The sequence below is a fragment of the Ahaetulla prasina genome, chromosome 6, assembly GCF_028640845.1.
Source record: "Ahaetulla prasina isolate Xishuangbanna chromosome 6, ASM2864084v1, whole genome shotgun sequence".
NCBI lineage: Eukaryota > Metazoa > Chordata > Lepidosauria > Squamata > Colubridae > Ahaetulla > Ahaetulla prasina.
This window is the reverse complement of record NC_080544.1, coordinates 72,792,339-72,815,958: the sequence shown is the minus strand read 5'-3', so window position 1 is coordinate 72,815,958 and position 23,620 is coordinate 72,792,339. Positions and strand designations below refer to the sequence as shown.

The 23,620-nt window shown below is 32.7% G+C and overlaps 1 protein-coding gene across 1 annotated transcript in view; it reads right to left on the bottom strand.

Moving 5' to 3' along the window:
• The window catches only part of CLSTN2 (calsyntenin 2), a 322,206-nt gene that overhangs the window by 97,482 nt on the left and 201,104 nt on the right, over window positions 1–23,620 (bottom strand). The window contains exons 3-8 of the mRNA XM_058188868.1: window positions 21,902–22,097; window positions 20,365–20,573; window positions 13,948–14,097; window positions 5,828–6,013; window positions 4,768–5,016; window positions 4,437–4,558 (exon numbers count right to left, since the gene is read on the bottom strand). Coding sequence (XP_058044851.1) covers window positions 4,437–4,558; window positions 4,768–5,016; window positions 5,828–6,013; window positions 13,948–14,097; window positions 20,365–20,573; window positions 21,902–22,097 — 1,112 coding nt within the window. The remainder of the gene's footprint in view (window positions 1–4,436; window positions 4,559–4,767; window positions 5,017–5,827; window positions 6,014–13,947; window positions 14,098–20,364; window positions 20,574–21,901; window positions 22,098–23,620) is intronic.

Genomic DNA, 23,620 nt, shown 5'->3' with positions numbered 1-23,620 from the left:
AAATAGGACCTACAGATAACAAAGTGTTTAAAGACTTAGGCATTGTCCTAATCATCTTGAGGACTCCAATGCCTAAGAGCAAAGAATTGGGGCAAATAGCCATAACATTTTGTATAAAATACCCCCAAAATAAAATTAGCAACTATAGTAGCTATGTCAATGATATATATAATCAAATGGAAAATCATAATATACCTTTTCTGGCTTGCTTTACTCCACATTGCAGGGACTGCATTTTTTGGCCATGTCAAACTATTAGGAGATATGAAAGAGGATTCCTACTGCAGGGACAACATTTTTTAGTGGTTTTTTTTTTTTTTGCAACCATGCTACATTTTAAATTTCAATTTGTTTCTGAAAGAGTAAACATGGTATTGTAAAGGTAGGACTAAAAGTTTTTTTCTTTTTCTTTCGATTTGGGGATACATTATTTGAAGAACAAAATGGGGAAATCATGCCAGAAAATCAATGATTTTGTTTCTGAACTTTGGCACTGTGATCTTTAGTTTCACTGTGGGTCAATAAAAAGGGTTGTCAATATTTTGTGTAGTCTTATGTGCCCCTGAAACTTTGTTTCAGATCTCAGTTGATGTCTGGAGAATTATGAAAAACTTAGTAGATTCTTCTGAATGTAAGAGCAGAAATGCAGAGAATGCAAGCAGCATCTTCCATAAACAGTTATTATGCAGGTTAAGGATAAGAGAACAGAGTTGTCCTGCAGAAGATGAAATGGTTAACATGAATGGAAAAATATTTTGAACTGGGATTTCTGGTCTCTTAGAAACAGCAAATATTATATATGGTTAAATGTATGCTTTATAGTCATGTTTCTCCATCTATAGGAATGGATATAAGAAACTTCATCTCAAAAACTTCACCTCAATGGGTAGAAACTAATTAAGGAGAGAAGCAACTTAGAACTAAGGAGAAATTTCCTTACAGTTAGAACAATCAATAAATGGAACAACTTGCCTGCAAAAGTTGTGAATGCTCCAACACTGGAAATTTTTAAGAAAATGTTGGATAGCCATTTGTCTGAAATGATGTAGAGTTTCCTGCCTGGGCAGGGGGTTGGACTAGAAGACCTCCAAGATCCCTTCCAACTCTGTTATTATGTTATGTTATGTTAAAATATGAATGGTTTAGCAAGGATCTCAACTGAGAAAGAAAACAATGAATTTATTAAAATAAATCTCTACTATTTTATCAGATGTCACATGTAAAGTAAAGTAGACATTCACGTGATTCTATGCCAGAATTGGCCATTTCATATATTGTTTTTTGCCATCTTTTAAATTAAAATAAATTAAAGGAATTCATAAAATGTTATTTCATTGTAATACACATATTCGTGTCATCTAACCCTAACCCTAACCCTAACCAGATATATACAATTTGTTAAATATATAAAACCATTAAGTAAATGTTTGTATTAGATTTTTTAAATATCCCAATGAATATACAGATCAGGGTTCTTTAATAATCAGTATAATGGCACTTAATCATTGTTTTCATTTTTTAAATAAACTGTTGGGCCTAGTAAAACAGCAAAAGAAATAAATGCAGAAGAAAAATATATTTTCGTTAAAAGTGGATCCTTCTAAATCTAGCCAACAACAAGCAGAAAGACTAACAGGGTAAAGCAGTTCTTGTTCTTCTTCACGTCATTTCATACATTCATAACAAGAATTTTGGAGTCAATTTATCAGTTGCTGTTATAAGGAAGCTACACAGTATGGAATTACTACATTATCTACTACGCATTCATCTTCAAATATAGATTGTAAATAATATCTTGTACGTGTTATTTAGTGGACACATATAAAATCACCTCATGCTGTGCAATATAGTTTTCTTAATTAAATAGGTTTTATTTCTAGGAGGGTATAGAATTGCAGGCACAATCACTAATTAATCTGTAATGACTCTCAAATAAGCATTACAGTAATGTATGAAAATTAAAATAAAGAAGAATTGATTCAATACAAAAGAGGCTTCTGCTAATTATCTTGCAACTTCAATTAACCAAACTGAATGAATGATACAGGCAGTTGTTGCTTTTACAATAGTTCGAAGTTAGGATGACCATGTTAAGAAGACTTTGTATCTTGTATCACTCTGCTAAACAAATAATTCCCTCAACACTGTCACACTATTTATTAAATCTGTAGTAGTATTAATCTTCTCATCATTCTCATTACCCATCTCCTTCCACTTATGACTGTAACTTTGTTGCTTGTATCCTTATTTATTTATTTATTAGATTTCTAGACCGCCCTTCTCCTGAAGGACTTATGATTTATACTGATATTGATTGTTTCCTGATTGCTTATTTGTAGCCTATGACTACCGTAAGTGTTGTATCATTGTGTTAAATTTGTATCCTATGACTACCATTAAGTGTTTTAAGTGTTGTACCTTGATGAAGGTATCTTTTTTTTATGTACATTGAGAGCATATGCACCAAGACAAATTCCTTGTGTGTCCAATCACACTTGGCCAATAAAATTCTATTCTATTGTAAAATACCCCCAGCCATCATAAATTATCATGGTCATATGACCACATGTTGGGAGAGTCAGGTTTACAGCTACTTATAGCATTCTGCACTCATCTGATATTCTTGATGTTTTTTGTTGGTTTTGAAAAATTAGGCTATCTGCAATCCACTATAAGAAATATGTGTATAATAAGTAAACAAATTGTGTTTTTTAAATAAATAATTGTGAAACGTCATAAGTATAGAATGGAAAGGTGACATGTAGCAGTCACAAGAAAAAATATCACTAAAAAGGCACATATTTAAAGACACCATACAGTTAAAATAGCTATTGGTTTAAAATAAAAATTAAATTTTGAAATGAAAGCTTTTTTGTTATATAATCACTCGCATCATTTTTGTTAAAATTCTAAGCATCTATATAAATTTTAGTGAACTGGTAAATAAATATATACAGAAAGATTTCCAAAATTAATGAGAAATTAGATATATTTTGTAATTTATACAAAAAGATTTCCAAAACTAATTATAAATGTAGAAAATTATGTGGGAATCACATTCTAGTTTAGGAACATTGTCATAGCAAAACTTTATACTTTCCAGTTTATTTTTATGTATTGTTGGAATAAGTTGCCTTGTCAATTGATAAAAAAATTCTAAACTGATTTGGAGTGTTTTGGACCTCATGAAAACACAAGAGTTCTCAGCAATTCATTAAGGCAGCTGACTGGCATTACTTTTTTAAAAAAAACTTATTATTTTTTTTAAAAAACTATTTATTAAAGTCATAAGGTGATTCTTAAAACAATAACATCTTTTCTTATACCTTGCACAGATGTCTGACAGCACTGGGCTCCTTAATGAATAGCAAATTCATTGTGAGATTTTATGCTTTCGTTCATGCAAGCTATGAGCATTTCTTTCAATTCAATTGCAAAGTGTTCAAACTTCTAATATGTATCCATTTGAGGAGATTTATTACATTGCACTGTGTTAACCTTCTTCAATACTAACTCTCCACATTCCTGAGGTCCCATGGCTATCATAAGTAATCAGTTGAAAAAAAATATTTTCTGCACCTCACAGGTGTCTGAATAGACTGAAAATATTTATTATAAATTTTCACTAGAGTTGCCACAATCTTGTACATTTTGTTCAGTAGCATCTCTATGGGACAAATGTATTGAAGGAGCTGAAAGATTCAGAAAAATAAAGTCTCTGAAAATATCCATTGTAATCTCAGCTCACTTCCATATGCATGGGCTGGGCCATTCCAGGATCAGTTTTGCAGTCTAGAAGTTACATTGCTTTTGATGTTTCTGGAGACTGTTCTGACATTGAACAGCTGAGCTTCCAATTCAGCTGCTGCTTCAAATTTAAAATTCTGTAAACTTTCTGATCGAGAAGTTGAAGTACTCTTCAGAACTGTTTTTCTAAATTGCCTTGGATGGGGTGAATACCTTTTTAACTCCCCAAACAATTATTATTTCTCTTAAAGATAGCTATTGAGATAGCTATTCTGAAAAACTTGAAGGAAAGAAAAAAAATGGTGGAAGACTACAGTTTGGTACAAGCAGGAATAATTTAATCTTTAGCCATAGCCCCTGATTTACTGGTAGGGTTTTATTTTCTCTAGTTATAGTTGGACTCTTAACATTCATTAATTGAAATTATCCTGGTTAATGTACTTTGACAACATCTAGTAGAGTAGTAACTCGGTCATAATTCATGGTTTACTTAAGATTAGATACTGTTATCTGCAGTAGAAAACTGTTCAGTCTGGCCTTCCCAAACCTGTGGCTCTCAAGAATTCTGAACTTTAAGACCTAGAAATTTCAGGTTGGTAAATGCAGGTTTAGACTCTGCTGTATTGATACATTCTTCATGTAACACTATGGAAGAAATTTATAATTATAATAAAAGCTAATTTATGTACCTGGTCAAGCTTCCAGTGAAATTCTGCAGGACGGAAGGTATCAGCTTGGTCAAAATCTTTCCGTAACAAAAACACTAGTCGACAATTATGCACATAAAGTGCATAATGATGTCGATTCATTTCTAAAAAAAAATAGACCAAGATAAGAAATTAAAATCAGATTATACAATTAATTTATTTGAGCCTAAATTATTACAAATCAATTCCTGATTCACTGCAAAAAAAAGATCTTGAGGCTAATTCTTGTAAGAGTTTGTTATTTTTCAATATCTGCTTTTATTGAACATTTAAATTTGAAAGAAGAATGAAGGAAGTACAGATTTTGAGTTACCTGTCTTATCAGAATTACACAAAATAGTTTCTTTCTCTGCTCTTAATCCTGGACTTGGACCATGTTTCATCCACATGGTGATGGTAAAGTGATCAGTTAGATTCTTTGGTACTATTCCATCAGGAATTTTGGCACCTTGCTTTCCATCAAATTTAAAAACCATATCATTGCTGTCCATCAAAAGACCAGCTGTCCAGTTATTTGCAGCACTGTGTGTTGGTAATAGGTCAATGGCACCTGAAGATGCTCCTGAGGATGACATACAATGAAGAGATTGATGAGACACTAATGAGAAAGCTGTTATCTAAATTCAGTGTATAAAGCCCTTCATTGTCTCATTTTAATGATAACATACATTTTTTTGCATTTAATCTTCCCAGGTTTAATTTTTGTCCATTCAAAGAGTATTAGTGGCAGCAGCAGGACTAATTAAGTTTGTAGTTAGCCACTGCTTGGTCAGAATGCAAGAGGCTATGCTAGATAGACCAGTAGACCTGTTTTTTGTTATATTTTAATTTATAAAATGAACTTTGATTTATATAATCATTGTATTCATATTGTTAACATGTGGATTATGGCTATTTATCAACCTAGTAATCAATAATTTTCTTCTTCAAACTTTTTAAATTACTTTAAAAAGTCTAAAGAGTCTTCCCATCATCCTTGCAGAGCCCCAGTAAAAGAATTTTATTAATCAGTTAACAAGCTGGATATATTATGTCATCTGCATCCTTCTATATAACTAAATGACCTATTTTCCCTGATATACGATGTTGAAAAGGAGCAATTTCTAATCATAAAAATGCAGCAAATATTTCAAAATAAGTTTTTTTGCTGACTTGGTACCAGCAAATTCATTTTTTTCAGAATATTATTTATTTGAATTATATATATGTACTTATTACTGACTTCAGGCCTGCTAATTGCAGGCATGTGATCCTTGTCCCCGTATAATCAAATATTAACAGAAAAGAAATGTGCCTTTTAATTTTTACATAAATACCAGCACTCTCACTACCAGCTCATAAAAACCCAGAATTATATCTAAATTAGTATGTACCACATAATTTCTGCAGAGATTTCTCTGAATATGTCTCACGATCACAGCCTTTTCCAATATAGTTGGTCTGAAGCTCAACAGTGGCATGGATAGAAGAAACAGGTCCATCACAGGTCTCCAGGTGAATAATGGGAAACAAAGGTATACTTCCAGAACCAGGCTTGTACTCAATATGCCTTTTCCAGTCTAAAAATAGAAATATTATTACACACTACAACTTGACCAATAATATAACATGTTTATATTTCTCCACAGACTTTTTTTTTATTTTGTGCATTTTTAGAAACAGAAGTGTGAACAGAAGCAAGTTTTTTTTAAAAAAACAACCAAATACCTAGTCAGAAGTGGAATTTAAAAACATGTCATTAAAAAAATGCAATGCAATTGCAGAGTACTTTGTTCTCAGCTGTGTATACAATTAATGTAAAAGTCAACCAAAAATCAACAAAATTGTTGGGAAGCTGTTCAAAGGCTACAAAGATAAGGTTTTATAATAAAGAAATTTGTTTTAGTTCCATTCTTCTCTAAGGGAGTACACACTGTAATCATACATACTGTACATTTTCAATTTGTTCAGGTGTTTGGAATTACCATATTTCTATAATAACTTTCATTTTCCAAGCAGAGATTCATCTGAATGCATGCAGGAGATAAGCTGGGCAGCTTTTCTCTTGCAGACATTTGTATTGAATGCTGAAATATTACAGAAAAACCTTCAATCATCTGGATGATATCCGCAGGGAATTAAAGTTGTTTAGATGATGCTTGAATGTGGCTTTACATTGCTTTCCTGTTCTTTAGATTCTAGCTCAGATCTTATTTTTCCCCATCAGGCATCTGACTTATCCTGTGAGTCTACATACCTTGTTGCAAACTAGCTGCATAGATAGGTTTTAATAAACTTCCTTGTGCATTGAAGGTATATATAAGAATAGTTCATGCTTGTTGATTAAATTTTCCTTGGCCAGGAACCCTTAGTATATTCCAGGAAAGAAAATCCTGATTCCTCTAAGATTATATCTACATGTGGAATGCTCTACAAATACAGGAGCAGCACTGCTTCACGTCCTTACTTACGAAATGGCAAAGACATACATATGCTAAAGAACCTCATAAATGCATTTATATTTCAGTGAACTTCAAGTGAACTTTACTTATGTATAACTATGCATATTCATGTATTACTAATTCAGTCTTGCCTCTATTCTTTTGACCAAGACCTGTTATCTTCCTCATTGCAAAAATTTAAGCCACACTGTTCTTATTAAAGTATGCAAATATACTAGCAATAAAGTTACCAAAGTCATTTTATATTAATAACTCTTTTGGTTCTATAATATTCTTAGGGATAAATTTTTTTTAACAGTTTGATGATTCTGATTGTCCTCCCCTACCCACAAAAATTCTAATACAGACATGGATGAAGTAGATTCAGAAACACTTGTCAAATCAGTCGTGGGTTGCTCCCAGTTTGGTCCGGTTCTTGCAAACTGGTAGTAAAAGCGGAGGGAGGCTCTGCCCACCCACCCGGACATCATCATGGAGAATCTGCACATGCACATAAGCGCATGTGAGCGAGCAAAACAAACTTCCCATTGCAAACTGGTAGTAAAGGTAAGTAGAATCCATCCCTGGGTCAAATATAGTGATTTGCAATAAAAGTCACTGCTATAAAATGAATGATACCACTCAATGCATTTGATCTAAAGATATGTTTAGTTAGATTTTTCCAGTGCTATGGATTTGTTCACATATTTATGTAAAATGGAAAGATACAAGGATAAAAAATCATCCATTTCTATATTTTTTAAAACTCCTACAGAGTTTTTAAATTTATGTCATAATACATTGCCAAACACATGAATGTAATACACATTACTGTTTATTAATATTTTCTTCCCTTCTTTCCTCTAAGAAAAAATTATACATTCCTACATTAATATAGGTTAATATGGTTCAGTGTGCCATATGAAGTGATGTGACAGAATTTCCCAGCACAAAATAGATCCTATGATTCGTCATAAATTTCAACATGTTACAGTTTTATTTGCAACCTGAAAACCTAACTCTGTTTAAGCTCCGTGAAGTGTGAACAGAAGCAAGTTTTTTAAAAAACAACCAAATACCTAGTCAGAAGTGGAATTTAAAAACATGTCATTAAAAATGCAATGCAATTGCAGAGTACTTTGTTCTCAGCTGTGTATACAATTAATGTAAAAGTCAACCAAAAATCAACAAAATTGTTGGGAAGCTGTTCAAAGGCTACAAAGATAAGGTTTTATAATAAAGAAATTTGTTTTAGTTCCATTCTTCTCTAAGGGAGTACACACTGTAATCATACATACTGTACATTTTCAATTTGTTCAGGTGTTTGGAATTACCATATTTCTATAATAACTTTCATTTTCCAAGCAGAGATTCATCTGAATGCATGCAGGAGATAAGCTGGGCAGCTTTTCTCTTGCAGACATTTGTATTGAATGCTGAAATATTACAGAAAAACCTTCAATCATCTGGATGATATCCGCAGGGAATTAAAGTTGTTTAGATGATGCTTGAATGTGGCTTTACATTGCTTTCCTGTTCTTTAGATTCTAGCTCAGATCTTATTTTTCCCCATCAGGCATCTGACTTATCCTGTGAGTCTACATACCTTGTTGCAAACTAGCTGCATAGATAGGTTTTAATAAACTTCCTTGTGCATTGAAGGTATATATAAGAATAGTTCATGCTTGTTGATTAAATTTTCCTTGGCCAGGAACCCTTAGTATATTCCAGGAAAGAAAATCCTGATTCCTCTAAGATTATATCTACATGTGGAATGCTCTACAAATACAGGAGCAGCACTGCTTCACGTCCTTACTTATGAAATGGCAAAGACATACATATGCTAAAGAACCTCATAAATGCATTTATATTTCAGTGAACTTCAAGTGAACTTTACTTATGTATAACTATGCATATTCATGTATTACTAATTCAGTCTTGCCTCTATTCTTTTGACCAAGACCTGTTATCTTCCTCATTGCAAAAATTTAAGCCACACTGTTCTTATTAAAGTATGCAAATATACTAGCAATAAAGTTACCAAAGTCATTTTATATTAATAACTCTTTTGGTTCTGTAATATTCTTAGGGATAAATTTTTTTTAACAGTTTGATGATTCTGATTGTTCTCCCCTACCCACAAAAATTCTAATACAGACATGGATGAAGTAGATTCAGAAACACTTGTCAAATCAGTCGTGGGTTGCTCCCAGTTTGGTCCGGTTCTTGCAAACTGGTAGTAAAAGCGGAGGGAGGCTCTGCCCACCCACCCGGACATCATCATGGAGAATCTGCACATGCACATAAGCGCATGCGAGCAAAACAAACTTCCCATTGCAAACTGGTAGTAAAGGTAAGTAGAATCCATCCCTGGGTCAAATATAGTGATTTGCAATAAAAGTCACTGCTATAAAATGAATGATACCACTCAATGCATTTGATCTAAAGATATGTTTAGTTAGATTTTTCCAGTGCTATGGATTTGTTCACATATTTATGTAAAATGGAAAGATACAAGGATAAAAAATCATCCATTTCTATATTTTTTAAAACTCCTACAGAGTTTTTAAATTTATGTCATAATACATTGCCAAACACATGAATGTAATACACATTACTGTTTATTAATATTTTCTTCCCTTCTTTCCTCTAAGAAAAAAATTATACATTCCTACATTAATATAGGTTAATATGGTTCAGTGTGCCATATGAAGTGATGTGACAGAATTTCCCAGCACAAAATAGATCCTATGATTCGTCATAAATTTCAACATGTTACAGTTTTATTTGCAACCTGAAAACCTAACTCTGTTTAAGCTCCGTGAAGTGTGGAACTTTAATACCTTTACAGACTTTGGACAAAAGCAATCAGGCCATATTGTTTCAAAGAAAGTCCTGTAAGGTAGGGGTCTCCAACCTTGGTCCCTTTAAGACTTGTGGACTTCAACTCCCAGAGTTCCTCAGCCAACTTTGCTGGCTGAGGGACTCTGGGAGTTGAAGTCCACAAGTCTTAAAGGGACCAAGGTTGGAGACCCCTGCTCTAAGGAATATTCTACTTTAATCAGGATGACTGAATTACAATTACATGATTTCAAATTGAGACTCAGTCATAAAGGGCTCCTACTTTTAACAATACTGCCAGCCTTTACCGAAATATACGTTTGCAAATACGTAATAGAGACCTTTCATATTGAATTGTAGTAATCACTAAAATTAATGATTCAAAACAACAATCACTATTAAAGATTCCTATTTTTCCAGTGAATTTTTAAAAATATATTGCTTAATTGTCAGAGACACTTAGGTGTTGTACTCATTCTTTAAAGTAATAGTCCAATTTAAATTATAATTAGTATGCTCAGTCTTATTAAAATTGAACATAAACAGACCAATAACAATAATACTAAAAGTCAATAATAATGACAATAAAAATTCAAAGAAAATGTCCTGAAGCCACTGAATGACATAACAAGTGCTACTATGACACCCATTTCACCACCTCTCTAGTTCTCACTATACCTTAACTAGGCAGGAAGAACATGGATCTGATTCACAGGTAAATGAGCTTAATAGTTCAAGAGCCCCTGACTATATTTCTTCAAGTGCAAGAGGTTCAAATTTCATGTGGAATTTGTGGGGAAGGTTTTTTTGATTTTTAAAATCTTGTTAAGATTTCTTCCAGCATTTATACTACAAGATTTCCCACCTCAACATGATAGGAAAACCTGCTCATATTTCTGGCACTTGTGGTTACAAGAATTGACAAAGGTGGGGCTATAACACTGGTCCTGGATAAGAAAGGGTTGAAACTGTCAAAGAACATTCCAGAAAACAGCACTGTTTCTGAGAATAAAGGGGAAAAAATGTGAATCCCTGCAGATACTCCAACCAATCTAATGACAATTCTCTGTCCTAAGGGTAGCAACATTTAGAAAATCAGAGTATTTCTCTATATTTTTTGCAAAGCTATTTCATAGTTTATGTGACTATATAGATATTATTATCTGCTCCATATATATTCATGTAGGCTGGTAGAAGCAAAGGTTTATTATAAAAAAAGCTGCCTAAGCTTGATCTGAGTCAGATCAGACATCTTTCCAAGATTGATCAGACAACAACAGACACTGCACAGTTCAATGGCGAAATCCACAAACCTCGTCGCCAGTGTTAAGTTCAATAAACACGGAGGCGCGTTGAATCAACAACTATTCTTTAATGTTAGCAAACTCTTCAACAGGCATGAACCGTGCTCCAACACAACGAGCAGAACTAACTCTGACAGGAACGAACGTGTTTTTCCTCAGCAACTGCGAACTGTCAGATGGGGAGCCAATCACAACGCTCCCGGCTTCCCGCTTCTTCTGTTGCTTGCGTCTCAGCCAATCAGACTGAGCGGTGCTCGGATTGGCTGATACGCAGGACACAACATTTGTCTATATTTTTTGCAAAGCTATTTCATAGTTTATGTGACTATATAGATATTATTATCTGCTCCATATATATTCATGTAGGCTGGTAGAAGCAAAGGTTTATTTTAAAAAAAGCTGCCTAAGCTTGATCTGAGTCAGATCAGACATCTTTCCAAGATTGATCAGACAACAACAGACACTGCACAGTTCAATGGCTATGAAGGCTTTCAGATGTGCTTTCTGTCATGATTCACAGATTATATTATCCTCTGTGATTTGGGACAATATGCAAAGAAGCAAGATTTATTATGACAGTCCTAAATCAACACAGCTATTTTGATATGACAAAATTTATGAAAATGTTTCTTCCAGAAACTTCCTTTTAATATATTTGCCTTTATTTACTTATTAAAAAATTAAAAAATAAAGTCAGATTTTTAATTGAAATTGTGTAATTTTTATATACAACTTTTTATATAAACCTGTTTAAAATTTTGTACTCAATGAGAAGATTGAATTAAACATTATCAATCTGCATACCTGAGTCAAGAAAGTTGTAACAGCTGAGATTAGGAAGGACAAATTACTAAAAACCAGCCCCAAACTGTATTAACTCTGCAAACATTTACAATAAAAGTTAAAAGTTCACTTTGGAAAAAAAATGATCTCATTATCAAGGACAAGCACTTTTGACTTCTGTAGCCTTAAGACATACATATAATATAAGTATATGTATTCTTACATTGTATATCATCAACAAATGCTAACCAGAAAAATCTTACACATTAATTCACAAATGGAAATATGGAAAAGAAATATGCCATATTTATATTTCTGTTCAAAATGTTACACTTCTTGCTTCCTATAAAAAATCTTTTTAATCACCTGGGAACATTGGAAAGGAATGTGACCTAGATATGTTACCTGAGATACTTTTGTATTACCATTGCATTGATCTCAATGGATCATTAAATAGGTCAAGCTTGATACTTAATCAGTCACAAAGACAAAGGCTAAAAATAAACCCTTGGCTGTTATTACATGCTATATACAAAACATAAAACATGCCTAATTATTCTTTCTTTTGAAAAGGATAAATTTACATGATAAAACAATTTATTACCTGTATTTTGAACCTAAATATAAATCTGATCCCATGGGCTGAATTAAAACATCATAAGGCTCTGTTGCAACCTACCAACTCATAACTTTCAGGTTTCGGCCCAAATTCTAGATACTAATGGGATTACTCTTTGGATATATTTTCACATTACTAAAGTTTGGCATGGATTCCAGTGCTAGTACAATGGAAAAGTTAGAATTTTAAGTGACTCTTTTGCTGAGCAGGACACAGATTTTTGTTCCAAATATCTGGTGAGAACACATCTTTATTATTATTATTATAATTATTTGGGCTAGTGTCATCCCATTGTATTGGCCTTATTACTACTCTGAACCTACCAATTGCTCACTTATGAAAATCAGACACAACTGAAAAATAGTCACCAAGCTTCTGTATACATTGCTTTAGTCATGACACTAGTGATGAGGCTAAAACCACAGTAGTGACAATCTTAAGCAGCGTGATTGCTGGTTTTATTGATTTTATTAACACCATTGGTGATCACTTTCATTGCTGATAGCAGGTGTTTGATTATACTGCAGCTGATCAGTTAATTATGATTATGTATTTAGAGAAAACAGCAATCTTAACAGACTTAACTAAAGCCTCAAAGAGGGTTGGGAAGAATTATAAGGAAATTCTGTGACTATAGGCTAGATCAGAAGTGTCAAACTGGCAGCCCATGAGCCAGATGCATCACACGCAGGCCATGCCCACCCTAGCTCCACAAAGGGGGAAAACGTCACAAAATGTCACATGAGGCAACATGATGCAGCGAGTTTGACACTTGAGAGATAGATAGGCATTTTTAAAGAATCAGAAAAAAAGTGGCAAACCTAATCATATTCTTGAGAGGGTTACATGAATATGTCCAGAAATAATCAGAAAGCTTTAACTGACAGGAAGCTTTTACTTTAGCTAAACTTTTAATGACAGTTCCTACTGTTATTTACTATCCTTAAAATTGTATAGACTTTGTATATTTAGAATAGTAGTGGTAATAGATCCAGGTATTTGAGGTATACTTTTTTGCTGAATTGCATTGAATTGTTGCTTCAACAATTGAATTCCAATTGTGCCCCAACTTTCCTGCAGCAACAACAGGCTAATTGTGTCAGAATGATAATTGATACACTGAGACTACAAGGACCAAGAACTACAGTATTGTCAATACAGTGTTGTCTGACTTATTTCCCACTTTCAGCATACACGTTTTGAATAGGACTGAGACATGAAGAAAACCAACTAATAATGTAAATTACTGTAGATGTTGAATGAAAACTAGTAATGAAGCCATATACAAGCACCCAAGCATTTCTTACTAATGGCTTAATGTAGGCAACTTCATAATTTTTAAAGAATATTAAATTATAACCAGCATTGAGCAAATAAATTGTATACTCTATTTTTTAAATGTTAAAACTAAATTATAATTAAGCTTTTGTTATTTTAATTTCTTTATTCTTTAATTCTTCTTTATTTCCAGTACAAAATGTATAATTAAACTGACATTTACATTAATAATGATACACAATTATTACCTTGCCATCCAGGTTTACACACAGGCTTAACTTCAACACGTACCAGGACATCTTCAGTTGCACGTTTCTGCCCACAGTCAAAAGCTGTTACCATTATTTCATACTGATGCTCTTTGTCATAACTGAGCTTTTCAGTATTTCTGATATTCCCTGCAGGTATAACACAAAACAATAAAAAGCTATTATTTCATTGCCAACTTACTGGACTGGTGCAATTTACTATAATGAAACCTACAATAATTGCTAGTAGTATATAAAAGAACTTCTATATATAAGGAAATAGAGACAAAAAGCTAGAAGAAAGATTGAACTTCATGGGACCTTTTCTTAAATTGTACTTTTTATTTTCTTTTTTTCAAAGTTCTTCAGAACGTTACAATCAAACTACCATTTTATACACAGTGGGACCTGACTCTTCACATTAGGTTCATCAGACACAGAGAAAATAACAAAGTATTACAAGTATAGTTTGAAATACAAAGCATACTGACTACAGCACTTGTGATGAAAATATGTACCCTCTCCATTAAGGTCACATTTTAGACCAATGCAACATAAAAGAATATGTACATATACTATCTTTCTTTGCTGAATCAACAAGCCACATAGAACATTCAGCAAATTTAAATTAATCATAATATCAATAATTCTCTTCTTCCATAATTGCCTGGTGTCCAGGAGAATTTATCACATTAAAATTTTCTCTTACAATAGAAATAGTAATAGCATTTAGGCTTATGTTCTGCCCCACAGCACTTTACAGCACTCTCTGAGTGCTTTACAGCATCAGCACATTGCTCCCAACAATCTGGGTCTTCATTTTACCAATCTCAAAAGGATGGAAGGTTGAATCAATCTCAAGCCCAGTCAGGATCTAACTCCAGAGTTTGCTTTCAGTAGTGCATGCTAACCACTGCCCCACTAGTGCTCTTGTATTGAATGTATTGGAAATTGCAAAGATTGGACTAATTATTAACAACAATGGCAATCTGGAGGTTTAGCTTTTCCTTGTTGCCTCTCCAGTTTCCTTACTTCTACATCATTGCAAGATTTATTTTGGTTGCTAAAGGCTTTTGTCAATATTTATGGTAAATTTGACCAATACTTCACTTAGTTTACTCAATATTGCAAAGAATTTTTTCATATCCATCTTCAGAAAACTGGATTTCTATTGTCTATCTCTCACTGTTTCTCATTGTTCTGTTTTCACAGCCATTCATTTTGAAAGACCATTCCTTTAATATTCTGTCTTCACTGTCATGAACTTGCCCAAAGTAATTATTTCCTTCCTTCCTATAATTAATCTTTGTTTTCTTTACTACTCTACTATATTCTCCATTTTCACCTGTTCCAGATTCCATAAAAACAATTTGCTTTCCATACTCCTTCACCATCAACTGTGAATAGTTCACTAAGCATGCTGATTGACATTACTTTTTTTTTTTTTTAAATCTCTTTACATATTTACCTTCTAATTTTGTTTTCTTAATTAAGCTCTCTAAAACTTCCCTACTTTGGCTAAAAAAGTCCCATATGCATATATCTGATCCTTAATGTATCAATCTCTTATTTTGATTCCAGATATCCTTCCTTTCCTTTTTTCTATATTGGTTATTTTTGTTTCCTTTCCATTATTAAACTTCCCATTTGATTAACTGAATTTCTTCTTAATCATCCTCTTTTTCTCATTTTTCTTATATATAACTCTGCTTTTCTTTTAAGATAGCAACCATTTAACTAATTACTTGCAATCTATCATTTCATCTGCCTTCAGGTCAATTTTGACTGCCAGAGACTGGTTGAATAAGTACATGGGGGGAAAAATTAAACTTTTTAGGCAATTTTAATATTTCAATACCAACAGTCTAATATATAGAAATTAGAATGCCATTATCTCTCTTAGCCTTTCATAAGGCTTCAACCAGGTCTCAACCTTTCATAAAGCCTCAACCAGGCTATGTTCCTATGCTTGGGGTGCTAAGTGTGCTAAGGATCTCATTTCCTGGTTGTATTGCTAGCTGGCCAAGTATCTTGCTCCTATGTATATTTAAACTGAATGTTTTTGTGGTTTTACCACTTTAAAATATTTTAGCATTTTTAATTTTAATATTTCTTTTAAATTGTAGGTCACCCAGAAACATTGACTGAGAAAGCTATAGAAATTGAATGAATGAATGAATGAATAAATAAATAAATAAATAAATAAATAAATAAATAAATAAATAAATAAATAAATAACACATATAATCTGTTTACATAAATACACAATATTTTTACACACTTTTAAGTTCACCTTTTTAATATTTTTCTGTTTTGGAACTACATCAATTGATGGAGAATTGTTTTTTTCCTAATTGAAGAAAAAAAAAGATCCAGACTTGTTTATATTTGAAATCCCAGTTCTCTGATTTCAGAACTAGTTTGTTTAATTGAAGAATTAAGTTTTAACAAGAAAGGTATTGTCCTATGTTCATATATAAATAATGGTCACATAATGGTCACATGCACCCTCGGTAAGCAGTCCCTAGCTATGTATTTCATTTCAAACTTAGTCTATAAGGTTTCATTCCAAACCTCATTCCATCAACTTTGCACTGACTCCAGCCAGCTTGGAAACAGCCTCCAAGAGAACAATATAGGAAACTAGCTCATTCTAGTGACAGCTAAATAGCTAACAACTTACTTTACCCTCCAAGGTCTGGCAGTCATTCTAATCATTAAAAGAAATCTCTGTACAGTTGGCCTACATTATAACCACACTCCCAAGTAACACACTGCTTTTAATGAATAAACTCCTGATGATAACATAAATCTTAATATCCCCTAAAGCTAAATAAAAAGTTGCAACTGTTAACATACATGCTATAGAAGATTGGTTTCTAAACAGCCTTTTAATCATTCATGAAAGATCACCAGAGCCACAAAATATCTACAAAGAAAAGAAATATTTCCAAGGAGATCTCTAGCTTCATGGAGTTCAAATATAAGTGTGGGAACTGCAAAATATAAAGGACTATTCTTTTCTTTTAAATGTTAGGCAATGTTCTGTATTCATTATCTTATTGCTCACAAATAAGATTACAGTAAGCTAAGAAATTGCAGCAAAAGACTATTAGAAATATTGGTCTATAGAGTTACATTATGATATGATATATGATATGATATGATATGATATGTTATGATATATGGTATGGTATGGTATTAAACTAATATTTTATATCCTGCTATAACATCTTGGGAACACTCAAGCAAAAAAAAAGAATAAACAATTAAAATATAATGAAACAAAATTGCACTATGTCCATTGGTTACTGGCTAGCAGCTTAGTTGACATATTTTGCTCCACATGAAGTCTCTAGGCACTTGTCAAGAGTAAACACATTGTATTAGTAAGTTGGAATGTAACCAAAGCGTGGGTACTAATGTTAAGTTTGACTGGCTCAAGAATGGATACTGCTTGCAAAAGAGGTCTTATTATACAACCATTATAAACCAGAAATCAAGATATATGTGGAATCAAGGAGCATGCCCAGGTTACAGTTGTTCGGTAAAGTAGTAGTGCAGCTTCAATTGCTTAGGGCCAATCCTAGACCTAACTACAGTATAAATGTGAACTACGACTCAGAGGACGTTGAAATAATATATTGTTCTTCATCTCCTGTATAGCAAAATTGGACAGTGTTTGTGTGGAAGATCCAACAGGTTCCTAACAAACCTAGCAGACAACTTGTTTCCCAAAAAGTAGAGAAGGGAACAAGGGGATCAGCCATGTTGGACTTAATTCTCCCTAACAGAGATAAAATTATAGAAGGTGTTGAAGCTACAGGAACCTTGGGGCAAGTGATCATGCAATGCTGGAATTCAACATTATGCAAGCACAAGTAGTAGAACAAAGACAAACTAGAGTCTTGGACTTTAAGAAAGCTCATTTCAACAAACTTAGAGAGAGCTTGGGAAGGATTCCATGGATGAGAATCTTCAAGGGGAAAACAACTTAAGAAGCTTGGGAAATTTTGAAAAATGTGATTATAAAAGCCCAGTCTAGCACAATACCTGTTCATAATCTGAGCATTTATATTCCAGAAAATGGAAAAATATATAAATATTGTCCAAAATTAATTCTGAGCAAGCATGATAACAAGGATAAAATATTTGCATTCCTCAAAAAAACAAGCTTGAAAATTAAAAACTACAGCTCCTTAAATGATCTGGAAGTTACTGTATGCTGTATGAGCCTTTGTTTTAGAACACTTTCAACAAAGAACTAGGCTAATAGTTCTTTATTACATGATAAAATTAAGAACTAGCTAGAAGGGATTACACTCCAAAGGACTGATTTTAAACCAGAGTTGTTTTTTCTTAGGAATAATAGATACAAAAATGGAGAGAAGTTTGCATTACATAATATTGCACATACTAACAGTGGTCAGGATCACCCTAGCACAACAGTAGGAATAGATTAATACACCACCTGAAGAAATAGTAATTAAAAAGATCCTCGAATGTGCAGGAATTGATAACATGACAATGGAAATTAAAGAAAGAGATGATTCAGAGTATTATGAAGTGTGGAATAGATTCTATATGTGGCTAGAAAATAGAAATCAAAATAAGAAATAAGTTTGTGAATTGAATTTCAACTAACTGAAAACCAAAAGTATTGAATATTATCAAGGGTAAAACACCGACTATGTAAATAAATAGGATGCAAATATATATAACAATTTTGGTTACAAGAGTTGTTGAGTTGTTGAGATGGCTATATAAGACTAAAGGATTAAATAGAAGAATTGAATATAAAGGCAAAGACAACTGTTGATGCAGAAAGTTGTAAAAATATTATATAATATTGTTACTTATGTTTTGTATTTTATCGTTTGGTGTATGTGTATGTTTTTTTTCTTTCTTTCCCCCCCCTTTTTTTGTCTTTGTCTTTTTCTGTTACGTCTTTGGTTTAAAAGTGTAAAATATTCTATAAAAATATTTTTTTAAAAAAATAGTTCTTTGTTACATTATTTAAATTATATTGACTATCTCCTTTCATAGAAATATACAAAGTATCAGTCTTTCAATTAAGCTATTGAAATGTGAACAGGGCAAATATGAGTAACTGTAGAGCACCTAGTGTAGCAAATGATAGTACCTACATTATACATCACATATAAAGGGCAAGTTACCCACCTGTGTATGGCATCAAGATGTTTTTACATAACTGTATTATTACTGTGACATTATTTTAATGTCATTGAATACATATTCTCTAACTGCCATATGAATTTCACCAGTCCTAACTTTTTCCCATTATCCTCCGGCTCTTAGTTATGCTCTTTGAAAAAGCAGTTCAGATAGAGGTAGAGGTCAGTGTCCAATGGGGAATTGCTTCCACTAAAGCATACAACATAAAATGACTTCTAAGAGGAGAAAAAAGGCTCTGCACTCATTTTCAATTTATAATTTTGGTAACCCACTGATGGAATTTCAAAAATAAAAATCCTCACTATTTCCAGCACCCTGTAAATAATTTTATATGAATGTATGTTATAGAAAAACTAATAAATTTATCTACTCAAGGTATAATAATTTAAACATAGAATATATCCAATCATATATTACTGAAAAAAAAATAAGGTTGACATACAACCTCGGGAAAAGACATGTGGATTTCTTTAAAAAAAACAGTTATTGTATATTTGCCTCCCCAAACTTTAACTCACTGAAAAAAACAAAAACAAATTAATTCAGTTACTGTAACTAAAATCAGGAACATTAGGAATGAAGTACCTATAAACTAGAACTCTCAGAGCTGAGGTTCTACTTTAAAGTTTTAAAATAAAAACATCTAAAATGATTGAAATCCTATAACAAGTTGGCATTATTAATTAGTTATTAATAACATGAAACATCAGAATACTTAAATATTTTCGATAAATATACTGAGACTCTATGAAAATCTTGTAAGATGTTAATTATTTTAATACTATTATTATTTTGCAAAAAATATTTTTTTCACTATTTCATTAAATTGAGTCTGGTGCCTGAAAACAGTGGTTCCTCCTTGATTTTTAATTTAAAATTTTAAGTTAATTTTCTCTAAGAAGGTATTCTTATTGAATCCTCTAGGTTGTTTTAAAAAAAGAAGATAGTTCTTAATACTAAACAAACATCCAGTAGATATTCAGAATGAATAGTAGAATATGAAGAATGTTGCATTGATTCTAAGCAGATTGTCTTAATTGAAGTGCAATTGGTTGACAAATATGGTTAATCAACTGAAGCCACTTCTTTTTTCAAGATAAAATTGGAAAATTAGAAGCTACCATAATGCCAACTTTGACAGAAAAATAAATGCTTTCTAGAAAGATATCTCTTAGGATATAGTCGAAAAAATGCATTATGTGTCAAATGTCAAGCACTTACCATTCCTGTCAATGGCAAATGGAACATCAGTTGTGACAATTTCATAATTGCATATCTGGCTGTATTGAGGAGAACAATCTTCATCCATGGCTTCTACCTGTAATACACTGTCGTAGATCTTTCCTTCTGTCACTGTAGCTTTATAAGATGCTTCTTTAAAAGCAGGTGCAAATTCATTAGCATCTTTTACTTGGATATGGACCACGGCTCTAAAAAGAAAGACTATTATTCACAATTTCTACTTATTTTCTAAATCTGCTGTAGCATGGATTGTTGCATTTTTATTTATTGTTTAAATTTTATAAACAATTGTTAAAAATAATACAATCTCTATATGAAAAAGGGGTAGAAAATATCTAAGTTTGAAGACCTGCCAATAGTTAATAGAATTAAAATATGTATTTTAATGAACTACTTATTTAAACTAATTTTTGGATTAACTTCACTTTTTATTGCATTTCTCTATTATTTTATTTGCTTTTATGTGGATGTTAAATATTGCAATTCTTACAATATTATTCTGAGATTGCCATGTATATGCTTATGCTTACATATACTGTGTGACAAAATAAATAAATAAATAAATAAAATAAAATAAATATTGAATATAACCAACACTTTAAATGTTCACATTGTTAAATCAACAACAAATGATGATTTGAAATGACTAAGAATCAAGTATCAAGAATAGAAAATCCGTTTACATTATGATCTATATCACAAATTACACACAAAAAATGAAAAGAAATCAAAATAATCTGGGACATGTAAACAAAGTAATAACTTTTTTAAATTTCAAAAATCAACTGATCATTTACTAATAGGTAAAAGAGAGTATATAGCCATGATGGCGAACCTATGGCACGAGTGCCAGAGGTGGCATGCAGAGCTCTCTCTGTGGGCATGCGCACCATCGCCAGGTGCTCTTCTGGTTTCCGGCCCACACATGCACACCAGTCAGCTGGTCTTCATGGGCTTTGGTGCGTTGGAAAATGGCCTGAAGATGACCAAAAAACAGCCTGAAAATGGCCCGGAAACGGTCCGGAAAACGCCCCCCAAAACAGCTTGAAAACACCCCCCAAAATGGCCCAAAACACCCAAAAAACAGGCATGTGTGCACTGGCCAGCTGGTTTTCGGGTTTAAAGCAAACGCAAACACCAGCTGGCCAGTGCGCATGCATGTGCTGGTGCACCAGCTAGCTGGTCTTTATGTTTCCGGTGCTCCGGCATGCACACATGCACACGCATGCGGTCTGATTTGGGCACTCAGTGCTGAAAAAGTTCACCATCACTGGTATATAGCTATTACAACTGCAGATATTAGTCTGTTTAAAATAATTGCTATTCTAGCTAAATGTACTATTAAAGAAGCCAGTTTTATTTGGTCAGAGAGCAAGAAAAAAATTAACGTACAGTCCTATGAAAAAGAATTTTGTTTTAATTTCTTCTTTAACAACAGTGGCAAACATTAGAAGGAGCTATTCAGCCTGAATTGTAAGTGCACATCCCAAAGCCCATACTCCTGGTTGTCACTCACTTGTGAGATTTTTTCCAGTTTGTTCCACTAGGTTCTGTGCCACAGTCATATGCCTGAATGATAAATGTGTACTCCTTTTGCAATTCACAGTCAATTGGACTTCTTGCTCGAAGCTGACCTTCTCCAGATGTCTTGTTTAGGACTACAGCTTCAAAGGGCATTTCTTGTCCATGGATTTTAAAAGCACAGATTTCACCTATAAGAAATAATAAAAAAAAAAGAAATCCAGAAAAATTATATGGACATTGTGCAAACAGTTTATAAGCCCATTGTTTGAAACATTTTGGTATTTATAACTTTCTTATATTTAAAAAACAATACTAGCAGTTTTCTGAATACAATTATTAAGAAATGTTATCAACTGATTCATCATGATTAATATACAAAATAAAGTTGTAGTTTGAAAATAATTTTAATGTTCTTTATACTTGCTAAAAAAAGCAGAATCCTATACTATAGATAACATTGGGGACACAGTGTGCACATGTGTGTATGTATACTCACTGTGCATACATATTCAGAGCACTGTCCTTCCATACTTCCATAATTAACATTTTCTGAAAAGAACTATTCACAGGTTATTCATATATTTTTCTACTTATACAGTTATTTGAATTACTCTTATCTTTTCTATGCCAAGAGTCTCCACTGCAGCTAAGAATGAAGAATTTAGCCACCTGATCACTCATTTGCAATTTATTGTCCATGCTTCAAGAAATTTTCCCAGTTTATATATGGAAATTTTGTTAACTTATTGATCCAAGGTAATACGCAGGCTAAAGTAAGCTAGCTTTAAATCTGGGCTGACAATATTTGATCAATACATAGTCTTGTATTGATCTGAAGAAAAAGGCTATAGGCAAAACAATACCATCTAATACAGATTACCAATTAGTGTAATTAAATATTATGTTATATAGGGTGGGACCTGACATCAAAGGAAGTACTATAACCACTATTCTATGCAGCTCTAGAGAAAAAAGCTCTATGTGTGTGAGTGTGTGTCTGTGTGTTGCTCTTTTTTTCTTTGTTTTTTTTTTATTAAAGGCAAAAAAGTAAGATATTGCTGTTCTAAAGATTACAATGCTATATTACTATCAGCAAGGTAATGTTTCAGCCACTGTAAAACTAAGGTGATGAGACTTTTGCTCAAGGATATGAAGCTCTCTGTGTATAAGACTGTAAGAGCTCAATTTATAAGGGCAGTGCTCCATGGTCTAAAGGTTTGTCAAGTGTTCTCTTGTGCTTAAAATCTGGTCTTCTATCTATAAAGTTCTCAGGAGAAACAGCTAGCTAAAATGCTGATTAAAGTTAACTAGCACTGAGGGATCTAAGGCTTCCCTAATTCTTGCTCCAACCAGGGTATGATAAAGCAATTTCAGAAATAAAGCATCATATTCTTAATTCCAATTTACAGAAAGACTGAGTTTCTTCCTGTAAGAGTGGTCTCTGCAGAAATCCTTTTAGCCAAACCAATTATTTTCTCAATATTTTGCTCCCCTTAGAACATTTCCAATGGTTAAATTTATTATTTTGCCATTTATATAGTTCAATACAAAAGAATATTCATATGCCTTTACAAGGCCACTTCTGCCCCTGCTCAAGTTTAAATTAATCAATTTTTCATGTTTTGTTGTGTTTTCCCATGTTTAATCTAACCTCTATTTAACAATACTCTTGTTAATCATCTGGATCAAACAGATGAGGAAAATCTGCTTT